The 13,132-nt window shown below is 36.0% G+C and overlaps 1 protein-coding gene across 1 annotated transcript in view; it reads left to right on the forward strand.

Annotated features, from left to right (window-relative positions):
• fa2h (fatty acid 2-hydroxylase) overlaps positions 1-13,132 on the forward strand; it is a 35,670-nt gene that overhangs the window by 18,262 nt on the left and 4,276 nt on the right. The window contains exons 2-4 of the mRNA XM_067436520.1: positions 6,761-6,853; positions 10,682-10,824; positions 12,535-12,635. Of these exons, the coding sequence (XP_067292621.1) occupies positions 6,761-6,853; positions 10,682-10,824; positions 12,535-12,635 (337 nt within the window). The remainder of the gene's footprint in view (positions 1-6,760; positions 6,854-10,681; positions 10,825-12,534; positions 12,636-13,132) is intronic.

The following is a 13,132-nucleotide window of genomic DNA, read 5'->3' on the forward strand; positions in this document are numbered from 1 at the left end:
AGTAATCGGTTAGGTCGTTTACATGGTAAAAAAAAATTAATAACAAGTATGGAAGAGATTTAAGCTGCGCTGCTTTTGCTGGTTATGTATAGGTTTACTAAAGAGGTAATTAACAACAACAGAAAAGAGCAGCATATTCAGAAAGCTTACAAGTAAAGCTAGATTTAAAATCACAATGTATATTATTATCAGCTATTACAGACATTGAACGTGAGATGACTGAGACGAACGCGCGCCATCAAACAGAGAGCAATACCGATATTTACTGAACGCAGAACGAACCTCACAAAAGACTTTTAAAAATGCCGGTTGAAATAAAATGCTGCGTGAGCTAAACCAATCAGCATGTTCAGCGCCCAAGTCCCGCCCTTGAAAGTTCCTGAACTTTGAAAAAGTACTACCTAGCGAGCAGGGCCGTTTGGAGGGGGAAATATTTACCCGGAACTTCATTTAGACCCTGGTTCCTGCGGTCTAAACACACCAAGTACCACCCCAAAGTTCCTGGGTAAAGTTCCTGCAGTGGAAACGTGGCTAATGTAACCTTATAGCCAGTATTTGTGTGTGTTGATTTGTGTAAATGATAGCGGCATCTAGCAGTGAGGTTTATATAATATATGGGTAAGAGGTACAAATATAACAACGCGCATTCAGTGAAATCTGTGACTTTTAGGGCTGTTTCGAATGCTATTTTTTGAGCTTCGAAGCTTAGGTGGCAATCAATATCGAATATTCGAAGCTTCGGTGGGTGGGGCTAAATATATAATAATAGTGTCGGTTTGCATTTGTATCATCTTTCATGACTTCACGTTTCACTCTTCGGCATCGTAAATGTGTTGCGGCAGACCCAGTGGAGTGCAGTGTTGCATTTGGTGCAATATGATCAGGTGGCACACATTCTTTAAATATTAATAAACATTTAATAATCTTTTAAATAGAACAGTTTCCGGTACGCATTACACGGGCAGGTTTATGCTCCGAAAACGGACAGTGCACAAGTGATACAAAACACAAAGTCTGTTGAGAGCAAGAACTTTAATAAGGTATTAATAACGGACCTTTCTTTAAAACAAATGAATCCCAAAACAGAAATTAAATTAGTAACACACAGTGATTTCAACGAACTGTAATAAATAAAAAACACAGTAGCATGCTTATAAACAGTTGAATAAGAATAAATGAATTGTTTTTAAAATGACACAAAATGTAATATCTATTACAATTAGTTTTATTCTATATAAGGGATTTATTTTGTCTTATTCTGACTTTTTGTTAATTTAAATCTTTAAAATGCGCGATGCTTTTATTGAAAGCATGTTGCGGTGCTTTTTATTTATTTATTATTATTTCAAGCATGAGTGAGAATGAGTCCGCGACGGAAGTCACGTGTTGAAAAAAAAAAAAAGAATATTCGAATCTCAAAACTGAAAATCGAATGCCACCTCACCGAACGAATATTCGAATATTCGATTATTCTAGTACAGCCCTAGTGACTTTATAGTTATACTTTATCTGTAAAGGTTTACTGGAGTATATACAACATGTAAACAGCCTTGTTATGAGCCTCCTTTAAACAAAACTCATTGAAGTGTGTAGCAGAGAAAGGAAGCATATGTTGGCTTACATTTTGATTTTTTTGATGGACTTTCAGATCTTTTACAGTCGTATCTAGATTGGAGACTTGCAGAATGAGGCTTACCAAATTTCAAAATCAGCATTGTGACATGTTAAACATTGCAGAAACTTTTCCTTCAGATGAGACGTTAAACCGAGGTCCTGACTCTCTGAGGTCATTAAAAATCCCAGGATGTCCTTCGAAAAAAGTAGGGTGTAACCTCGACATCCTTACCAAATTTGCCCATTGGCCTCTGTCCATCATGGCCTCCTAATCACCCCATATACGCTGATTGGCCTCATCACACTGTCTCCTCTCCACCAATCAGCTGCGCGTTCTGAAGCAATATGGCCAGGCGGATGCTGACCATGGGTGGTGGTTGAGGAGATTCCCCTCTTTCATGTAAAGCGTTTTGAGAGCATTGAAAAGCGCTCTATAAATGTAACATTATTATTATTATTATATACAATACCTATAGTAATGGAATGTTTAAAAATAGCTTTCAAAGACATACACTTTTCTTTAAATTCATATACATTTCAACCTAAAATAATGTTAATTGAAATCGACCATGAACATGTTATATGGTGTCAAGTACTGTATTAATTTGGAGTCCAATAGAAACCTTATCCTTGGAAGCCGAGTTCCGCACAATGAGCTGTAGACATTCTCTTCGAAGGTTCTTTACCCAGCAGTCCTGATGGGGTCAGGCACCACAGATCAAGGAACTTTGAGACCCCCAACCAGCCACTAGAGTTATGGGACCATTAAACCTTAACCAGCTGCCATCTTCTTTAAACATTTGCAACTTGTTGTAACTAATATTCCAAGTCATACTTTGTAACCATGACCAAATTGGCCTTGCCCTACCCAAGCTTTTCCAGTGTAATTCTAATTTCCTTCCATTATAACCCTGAGATAACTGTACATTTATTTGCCCTACTTAAGGACTTTTCCTAAGCTTCTTGGTTGACCTGGTTAAGTCACCTGCCAAACTATCACACATGACTGATCCGTCACGCCTTTATCTGCACCTCACCTATCCCGGTTCTCACTTCAGCACCCCGACAAAAGGGCAGCACGCATCTCCTATCACATGTACCGCACACTCACTATTACAACACTTTCTGAGCTATAAAAGCAAATGATTTGCTGTCATTCACAGTCAATTGGCAGTGCCTTTTTGACCATGAACTCAAAAAAAGGGCACAAAGTGTAAATGAGAGTCGTGCGCACAGGAAACCTGCCTTGAGGTCATAGAGTTTATAAAGACTATATAATATTGTCTCTTGACAGTTTCTAAGTTTGGGACTTGGATGTTTATGTATTGTTCACTTGAAAGCATGTAATCGAGATGTCAGAATGACTCATTTAATTTGACCTATGCTTTCTAATATGGTTTGTATTGTGCCAAAATCCTGTCGTGCAAGTTTTTTTTTTTGGACTGCAGTGCTTCGATAGTGACCGTATCTATAACGACAATTGTTTGATTCTAGATGCAATCCCTTGTGTATTTGTCCTAGGCACTAGTTAAGTGTTTATTTCTCTCTCTCTCTGTGTATGTGTGTGTGTGTGTGTGTGTGTGTGAGAGAATGCTTCTTCAGAGTGTAAGAAAATATAAACGTATAAATGTCATTTTACATATTTGCATTCTTCAGGTCCACTTATTTAGTGTCATATAACCTTTCCGCATTTGGTTTGTGTATTTCTTGACTAATGATTGGCGTGGCTCTTTGTAAACACTAAACAGTAACACCCCAGCAGGCACGTATGCATACTGTGTGCTAGCCTAGGTGTGTCTAGGTGCAATAAAACTAGATTTCCACTTGATATGGCGCAGAATTTTTTAAAATGGCTGTAAGAGTTTTGTTAAGCATTAAAGTGGATGGGATCTTGAGCGTGACGATAACAACATGGACTGACTCTGAGTAAGCTTCAGCTGGTGTCAGTGTCAACAGAAATGCATTGAAAGATGAGTTTGCGTGTTTGTATGTGTGTTTGGACCGACAGTCATCTGGAATATCTGGTCATGCTCTTCTGCTTTTAAAAAGTTCTGCTTTGTTCACCATAAGAATGTGGCTTAGTTTCTACAAGGTGCCCCCTTTCACTATTCAATATGTGTGTGCTGTTCAAAACTTTACAGCATCAGTGCTTTTACTTTTAAATTAAAAATGTGCTTTTTTCAGGAAGAACGCATTCAATCAATACACAGTAACAGTAGACATTTATAATGCTTTGAACTTGATGTTTTGACATTTCTGTTCATCAAAGAATCCTAAAAAAATGTACCATGGTTTCCAAGAAATGTTTTGAGCAGCATATTAGAATAACTGCTAGATCTTGTGACTGGAGAAATGATTCAGCAGAAAATTCAGCTCTGCCATCACAGCAATGTTTTTTTGGAAAGATTATTTTAAATTGCAATTTTATTTCACAATATTATGTTTGGTCATATAAATGCAGCCTTGTTTACCAACAGTCTTTAAAAAAATAAAAACATTTTACAAAACATTACCAACCCAAACATTTTTTTATTGAAAGTGGGTAAAAAGTTGAGAGAACCAAATGGAGGCATGTGCTCAGGTCACAAGTAGTGGCTTTGGTCATCAGCAAACCCAAACCCAAGATGGACCCCTTCATTTTAATCACTAACTTTTTGTCAATTCTTTACCTATAGACAAGGGACTGTGTAAAAATCCCATTTCTATTACTATTCTTTAAATACAGATATCCTTACTTCTTTAAATACAGATATCCTTACTTCTTTAAATTCTTAGCAATTAAAAATATATATATCGCTTGCTGTTCACTTGCTGTTCGGGACGAGGTGTTTTGCACAATAGAAATTCCCGAATGACTTTGTATTTACAACATTACCAGATAAGACTACATCAATAAAATAAGTACTGCACTGGGGAAAAACATCTCTCAAACACATAAAATCACTTCATCAAATCACCTGACCCTGTAGATAGACATCGCTGATGGAAATTCTCCATGGCACAGCGTTCAAATGTAATGAATCAATCCTTTTCATTCTCGTTTTAGTGACCAGTTTTACAACTTTACCTTTAAAGAATTTTTTTTTTTTGCATTTATTGTGAGTTTTCAAAAAATATAATACATGAAAATTAAGCCAAATAAATTAGTGAATTTTAACAAATGTGCTACGTTCTTATGGAAAAGCATCAAATTAGCATATTTGATAAACAGACACGCAAGAAACAGGCAATATTAGACCTTTATGAATGAATGAATTGCATTGGGGGAAAAAGTATGTCGTATCTATGTCATGCAGGTCTGTGTACAATTGCATAAATATCATCCAATACCATATAAACTCAAGAGTAAGTTTGTGCCACTTAAATAGTGGAAAAAAAACAGGAGGTCTCAGTCACGCACAATTTCACAAACAGAAACGGTTCAACCATCAACCTCTATGGCATGTTAAGCACCTTCTGGTACCTGTAGTATGACAGATCGTATGGTTTTTGGTTGGGTTTTCATGGAAGTGCCTGCGTTTGTGGTTCTGGTAAAACCTATGTTGTGAGGACAAAATGTCCCCGCAACGATGGTAATATACAAAATTCTTGTCTTTGTGGGGACATTTTTTGGTCCTTATGAGAAACTGCTTGAATCATACCAAATATTTCTTTTGAAAATGTTAAACTGCAGAAAGTTTTCTGTAATGTAGGGTTAGTGTAAGGGGATCAAATACAGTATAAAAGTCATCGTCTATGGAATGTCCTTATAAAACATGAAAACACAACGTGTGTGGTCCAGGTATTCCCTATGTTAAACTCCCCCAAAACCCTGTGAGGACAACATCTTGTAAATCATTAAAATAGCTTTTTGAAAATGTACAAAAAAAGCTTGTTTTCGGATAGGGGATAGAATGGAAATGGAAAAGCCCTCATAAAACAAAAATGTGTGTGTGTGTGTGACAGCAGGTGTGAAGGGGGGCAGGGTTAATCCTCTCTTTAACGTTAAAATGTTATGGTTCGACGCGAGTCCTGTTTAATATTTCTCCTGTTCCACAATCCTAGCCATCTGTGAAGGGTGTGTTCCAGTGTGTTTGTGACTCTATGGAGAAACGAGTAGCCCTTGCGTCCTGTGGGATGAGGCATGATGTAAGGTGTGCTGTGACGTGTGAACCACGTGAATAAGGCATTGTGTACTTTGTGTGGTGGTATGATGATGACAGTGTGGGTTGGTGTGTTTTATCCGGAAAAACGCCTAATTATCACGTCTGCTTCATATTCATACTGATACATTTGAATGTCATATAGTACTCCGTCTCTGATATTTTGGTTTTAGATGTATTTATTGATTTATTCTCTAAAAAAACTGTAGATTTGACTTATAATGGACTTTAATGTATTATTAAATATCTTATTCTAGCACACTTAATTTTTATTTAGTATTGTTTTCTTTTTGTTAGTGTTTTATTGAGTTGGATTTCTAAACGACAGCAGATCCAAATTACAAGGGATTCATATTGCATGTTTTATGGTAACTTTGACAGTATGTGAACGCAATGTGAATTTTGATATGACAATAAAAACATGCTTTTGAACTGAACAGACTTCATTTAAAATGCTAATTATTTTTATATTTATTAACAAATTAAATCAAAACAATGCTATGGAGTATTATCAGTATTCCTCAGTGAATATTTCCTTAAATATTGCTTTATAGTTATTCAAGTAAGTCGGTAATAAAGAACAAAATTAAGCACAGTGAGATATTATTATTATTATTATTACTAATAACATTAAAGGTGCACTTTGTATCTCAAATACTTATTCCTAATTAATAGTGCTATTAATTAAACAGAAATTAATAGTACTTCAAAAATGTAAATCATGTACAATCACATAAGATGAAAAACTTTTCTTATGTATATATTTATTTTCTTTTACGTGAAGCAGGTCACTTTGTGGTGGCTGCCATGTTGAGATCAAATGACCAGTCAAATGCTACTTGCTTCAACTTATTTCCCATTGTTGTCAGACAGGTTATTTTATCTCAGTGTCAGGCCAAGAATCAAATATACAGTAATACAAACAAATTGAACATGGATGAATCTCATCTTATCAAATATGACCATTAGAGTTAATCTGAATTGTTTCTGTTCTTCTGTTTTAGACTCTGAGACAGAGGAAGAAGATCCCAGAAAGCACCACAGAAGAAGAAGAAACCTCTGCCATCAATAAATGCAGCAAAGTCAACGAAGAAACGGTATTCAATAGTGAAATGCAACCTACAAGCTCTAAGTTAAAGGGATTTTTCACCTAAAAATGACTATGTTTACATGGACAGCAGTAATCTAATTATTGACCGTATTCTAAATAAGACAATATTCTGATTAAGGTGAGTTGCTTTTAGAGTACCCCGTTCATGTTCCCGTTTTACATGTGATAGAACATAGATCGATTATGGCACGTCATTACGTCCCATTGCCACGCTATGTTCTCCAACATCCAATCATAGCGACTTTGGCAGGTCTGTTAATTTTATGGGCTCAGGAAACCCGCTAACTTCACTTACTGGTGTCGTTGTTGTACAGTGTTACTTTACATTAAGAAGTATAAAAAGACCATGCGTTTTCATAATGTTTTATATACATTTACGTTGATTGATTTTTGTAGTATTATGTATTGTCTCTTTCTGTTTTTTTTTTTTTTGAAGAGACACTACCCCTCTTTCCTCCTTATTGACAGCCTACATTTAGAATAATAGCTTTGATTAATGATGAAAGGTTTAAAAATCGTGACTGTTTGGATTGTTTTTCCTGCCGTCAAGCCACAGGCGGTCACTGAATGACCCATCTGGTTTGCGATTACAGATACAAACTTATTGTATTTTACTTTTACAATGAGCATAATAATTACAACAAAAATAAAAATAGAGAGAGGACGCAGTGTTCAGAATGAACAGTCAAGTAAAACACACACCGCCCATAGCAACGCGTTATGGCAACGACATTTCAGACTGACAGATACGTAAACGATAAACGGGACTTTTCCGCCATTTGTTACTGGTTTGTTGACGTTGTTATATTAATTATAATTCCAATTCTGTTTTATTGGCCACAATATTATCGATGATTGTTGAAAGGGGCACTTTTGATAAATTTTCAAAAAGGGCAGAGGCTCGAACCCACAAAGCCTCCTCTCTGCACTTCCCTGTTGTGCGTAACGTTATGTGTCCTGTCACAAAATGCGGCGAAATCTCTGACACGACATTAATAGTTAGATTAAGGTGTGTACATGTCTGTAATGCGGCATACTCCACATGTCTTAATCCGATTTATGTTTAGTCAGATTATGACTTTAATCAAACCTAGATTTGCACATGCATATATTGCTTTCTGTAGTGATCAACATCATGCCACAGATAATAGTGAGCTGAACTTTTTTATTAAAGTTATTTTTTTTATTAAACCCAGAATATTCCTTTCAAAAATCGTATAATCGCCGTACCACACATTTGTTTGCTTGACATCTGAAAGTGAAGCTTTAGTTCATATGACAGGAAACCACAAACAACCATTCCTCTTTTCACTTGCACAGACGGTGTCAAACACTAACAGAGCAGGTGACTTTCTGTTGCCATTATTCTTCTACAGAAATGGTCATTTATTCTCTTTAAAATGTCCTCCTTCTGTGGTTGAACAATGCCGCAAGACAGATGAAAGCAAACATACTTATGTACTTTACTGATAATGGAAAGATGTATGAAATGCTAGTGCATGTACTTCCCTCACTCTGTTTGTGTGTGAATGTCCCGTGTCCTCTATCTGAGGCATGCAGGTCTTTCACAAGCATCGATTGTTTGGTCCAAACCCCCTGAATGTGACGGATGGGGTCAGCGATCTAGAGAACACTGACCCCATTTGCAGAACCACGTTGTACCATTCATTACAACTTTGTTATAAATACCTGCATGTGTGAGCAGTGCTTATTGAGACTGGTTTCATTATTCACTAGTATTTAGAAAATCTGATGGAATAAAAAGTAATATCTAATTGTATTTAAATAAATTATATTAAATATCTTATTTTTTATTAAAAAAATTACATGTGTATATACTTTTTTTTACTGTCTTATATACATGAGCTATTACTTCACAAATGCAATTTTTTCCTCTTTAATTACAGAAATCTGAAGACAATATTTAGCTTTAAGAAAAAATATATATTATTTTTATAAAAATGTATTCAAAAATAAGTGTAAGTTATATATATATATATATATATATATATATATATATATATATATATATATATATATATATATATATATATATATATATATATATATATATATATATATATATATATATATATATAATAATACACACACACACACACACACACAATAAATATACATTTAAAATAAATTATTATATTTTAAAGGTTAAGAAGCTTACCAATTTTGTTTCTTTTGGTTTTACATTGAAATATGACCCACCTGAACTTTCTTAGTGCGATTGATTCATCTGTTAATCATTCTTCATGCGTCAGGTGTTACACTACAGGCCAAACGTAACCTGTGCACCAGGCTTCGGTTTAGGCTTAACAACCAAAACCGTAATTAATGGCGTAATGAAACTTGTAAATCTGACAGGATAGGCAACCAGTCCTGACCAGATTTCTGAGTTCATTATAACAGGAATGTGGTCTCGTCTCTGGTTTATTGCTGCACTCTCATTCATCCATTCATTCCAGCGTTGCTGTGAAGGAAAAGGCGTTTATTTGTTCTAATTGTCCACGTATTGATGGTGTGACTGACATTTCCTAGAATGAAACCTGAATACTTTCTGTCCTCCTCAAGACGAGCAGTAAATAAAGTGGGTGGTTATGTGAATTTGGCATTCTGTCACGTAACACTAACAAGAAATGGGGACCAGAGGTATGATAATGTCGGCCTCTTGATAATGTCAGTGTAATGCGATGCCCTTTTGTACTTTATGATTAGTTGTACACCTAGCATGATCCTAATTTACTCGCACACATTTTAGTAGTCGTGTATATTAACAACACTCCAGTGTAATGTCAGCTTGTACTGTTATGTCATAACTTATAGAAAGGTACATTAAGTGTCTATCACTTCAGATTCAGTCCACCTTGAGTTCAAGGCCTCTGCGTCTTGTCTTTTAATCTCGATGAGTTGCTGCTGGCCTGGTGCAAATGTTAACTATGGCATCTTAGACACGCCCACCACCTCTGCTTTTTTCTCTTATAGGGACCCCTACTGGAGAAATTATGAAAAGCATTTGGTCAAAATCAATCTGGTCAAAGTTTGCACCATAAACAAGGAACAGTCAAATGATTCAGCAAACTAACATCATCGATAGCCAACATTACTGTTTACCCTTCTGAACTCTGTTAACTTTTCAAAAATGCTTGTGTTTTAATTTGATAGAATTGCGCAGAAGTGCTCATTTACATAATGGCAGAAAATGACTCCTTACAGAAAGGTAATGAGGTGTAAAGTTAGGCATTGCTGTGCTAGTTAACTTGCATAAGGGTATCAGTATGAAGTTAATTTTGATATGACAAAATTAGTATTTAATTATTTGTATTAAATTAATAATAATGCATCCAGTTATTACAAAATTATTATTATGAAATCAATAAAAAATGCTAAATTGTGATATTCTAATTTCTGTCATTTCTGAAACCAATTAATAGCACAAAACACCATGGATAAACATTGCCGGTAAAGCCGTTTGTAAAAAATTAATAAGATGTAAATCTAGTTTAAAAACATCAATCTGTGTTGTTATTGTTAATTAAATGATTTTTGTTTTTGGTAATTGAAAGATGAAAAAATATAAATATTAAAGTATATAATATTTACCTTTTATATTAAATATGAAAGTAAAACTAACCCCAAAAAACACAGAAATTACAAGAGCACATAAAAACGACTAAACATTACATTTAAAATAAAAGCTGAATATATAAAATAAAAGCTAATTTAAAGTATTACTAAATAGTAAGATAACACTTTGTGTTAATAAATTGAAATAATAATTTGATTGATTTAATTGTCCGTACAGGATCTGGTAGACTGGCGGAAGCCCCTGGCCTGGCAGGTGGGATACCTCGGAGAGAAATATGACACGTGGGTCCACCAGCCCGTGGACAGACCAATCAGACTATTCGGGAATGACTTTTTCGAGGCCAACACAAAGACTTCATGGTAAGAGAGATCAAATAACATGATTTATCATATCTGCCCCCGTTTTTTTGCTTGGGCAAGTTAAAAATTGTACATTAGTAATGTTATGCTACCTGAGCTATGATGCTATACAGGTCCTTCTAAAAAAAATTAGCATATTGTGATAAAAGTTCATTATTTTCCATAATGATAAAAATTATACTTTCATATATTTTAGATTCATTGCACACCATCTGAAATATTTCAGGTCTTTTATTGTTTTAATACTGATGGTTTTGGCATACAGCTCATTAAAACCCCAAATTCCTATCTCAAAAAATGTGCATATTTTATCCGACCAATAAAAGAACAGTGTTTTTAATACAAAAAAGTCAACCTTCAAATAATTATGTTCAGTTATGCACTCAATACTTGGTCGGGAATCCTTTTGCAGAAATGACTGCTTCAATGCGGCGTGGCATGGAGGCGATCAGCCTGTGGCACTGCTGAGGTGTTATGGAGGCCCAGGATGCTTCGATAGCGGCCTTAAGCTCATCCAGAGTGTTGGGTCTTGCGTCTCTCAACTTTCTCTTCACAATATCCCACAGATTCTCTATGGGGTTCAGGTCAGGAGAGTTGGCAGGCCAATTGAGCACAGTAATACCATGGTCAGTAAACCTTTACCAGTGGTTTTGGCACTGTGAGCAGGTGCCAAGTCATGCTGAAAAAACAAATCTTCAACTCCATAAAGCTTTTCAGCAGATGGAAGCATGAAGTACTCAAATCTCCTGATAACTAGCTTCATTGACCCTGCCCTTGATAAAACACAGTGGACCAACACCAGCAGCTGACATGGCACCCCAGACCATCACTGACTGTGGGTACTTGACACTGGACTTCAGACATTTTGGCATTTCCTTCTCCCCAGTCTTACTCCAGACGCTGGCACCTTGATTTCCGAATGACATGCAAAATTTGCTTTCATCTGAAAAAAGTACTTTGGACCACTGAGCAACAGTCCAGTGCTGCTTCTCTGTAGCCCAAAGTGGCACCTGTAGCCCATTTCCTGCACACGCTTGTGCACGGTGGCTCTGGATGTTTCTACTCCAGACTCAGTCCACTGCTTCCGCAGGTCCCCCAAGGTCTGGAATCGGTCCTTCTCCACAATCTTCCTCAGGGTCCGGTCACCTCTTCTCGTTGTGCAGCGTTTTTTGCCACACTTTTTCCTTCCCACAGACTTCCCACTGAGGTGCCTTGATACAGCACTCTGGGAACAGCCTATTCGTTCAGAAATTTCTTTCTGTGTCTTACCCTCTCGCTTGAGGGTGTCAATGATGGCCTTCTGGACTGGGTCGGGTCAGCAGTCTTACCCATGATTGCGGTTTTGAGTAATGAACCAGGCTGGGAGTTTTTAAAAGCGTCAGGAATCTTTTGCAGGTGTTTAGAGTTAATTAGTTGGTTCAGATGATTAGGTTAATGGCTCGTTTAGAGAACCTTTTCATGATATGCACATTTTTTGAGAGTTTTCACAGGGTTTTAATGAGCTGTATGCCAAAATCATCAGTATTGAATCAATAAAAGACCTGAAATATTTTAGTTGGTGTGCAATGAATCTAAAATATATGAAAGTTTAATTTTTATCATTACATTATGGAAAATAATTAACATTTATCACAATATGCTAATTTTTTGAGAAGGACCTGTATGTGTGTGCCAGTTCATTAACAGATACTTTGCTGTGTGTGTTTGCAGGTACATGGTGCCAATTGTATGGATGCCTTTGGTTATCTATCTGAGCTGGTACTGCTACACACTATTAGCACAAGAGAGGACAAGATTGTTCATTACGTCAGGTGTGTGGAAAGTGTTTTAAGACACACTTAGTTGATTTACTGAAAGTCTATTATTTACACACTATAATCAAAACTTTAGTTTTTTTTTAACTTTTAAGCTTCATTTCACTTACCAAAAACTATTTTGGTAACACATTTTGATAGTCCACTTTAGACTTTATTCTGCTAACCCTAACCTAATAGTCTACTAAAGGAATAGTTCACCCAAAAAGGAAAATTGTCATAATTTACTCACCCTCAAGTTGTTTCAAACCTGTATAAATGTCTTTTGTTCTGCTGAAGATCTAACCCCGCCATTGACTACCAAAGTTTTTTATTTTTTCCTACTGTGGTAGTCAATGAAGGCAGGGGCAAGATCTGCTTGGTTACAAACATTCTTCCAAACCTTTTTTGTGTACAGCAGAAAAAAAACATTTATACAGGTTTGGAAAAACTTGAGGGTGAGTAAATGATGACAAGTTTCCTTTTTGGATGAACTATCTAGTTAATAGACATTC

The sequence above is a fragment of the Pseudorasbora parva genome, chromosome 25, assembly GCF_024679245.1.
Source record: "Pseudorasbora parva isolate DD20220531a chromosome 25, ASM2467924v1, whole genome shotgun sequence".
NCBI classification, from domain to species: domain Eukaryota; kingdom Metazoa; phylum Chordata; class Actinopteri; order Cypriniformes; family Gobionidae; genus Pseudorasbora; species Pseudorasbora parva.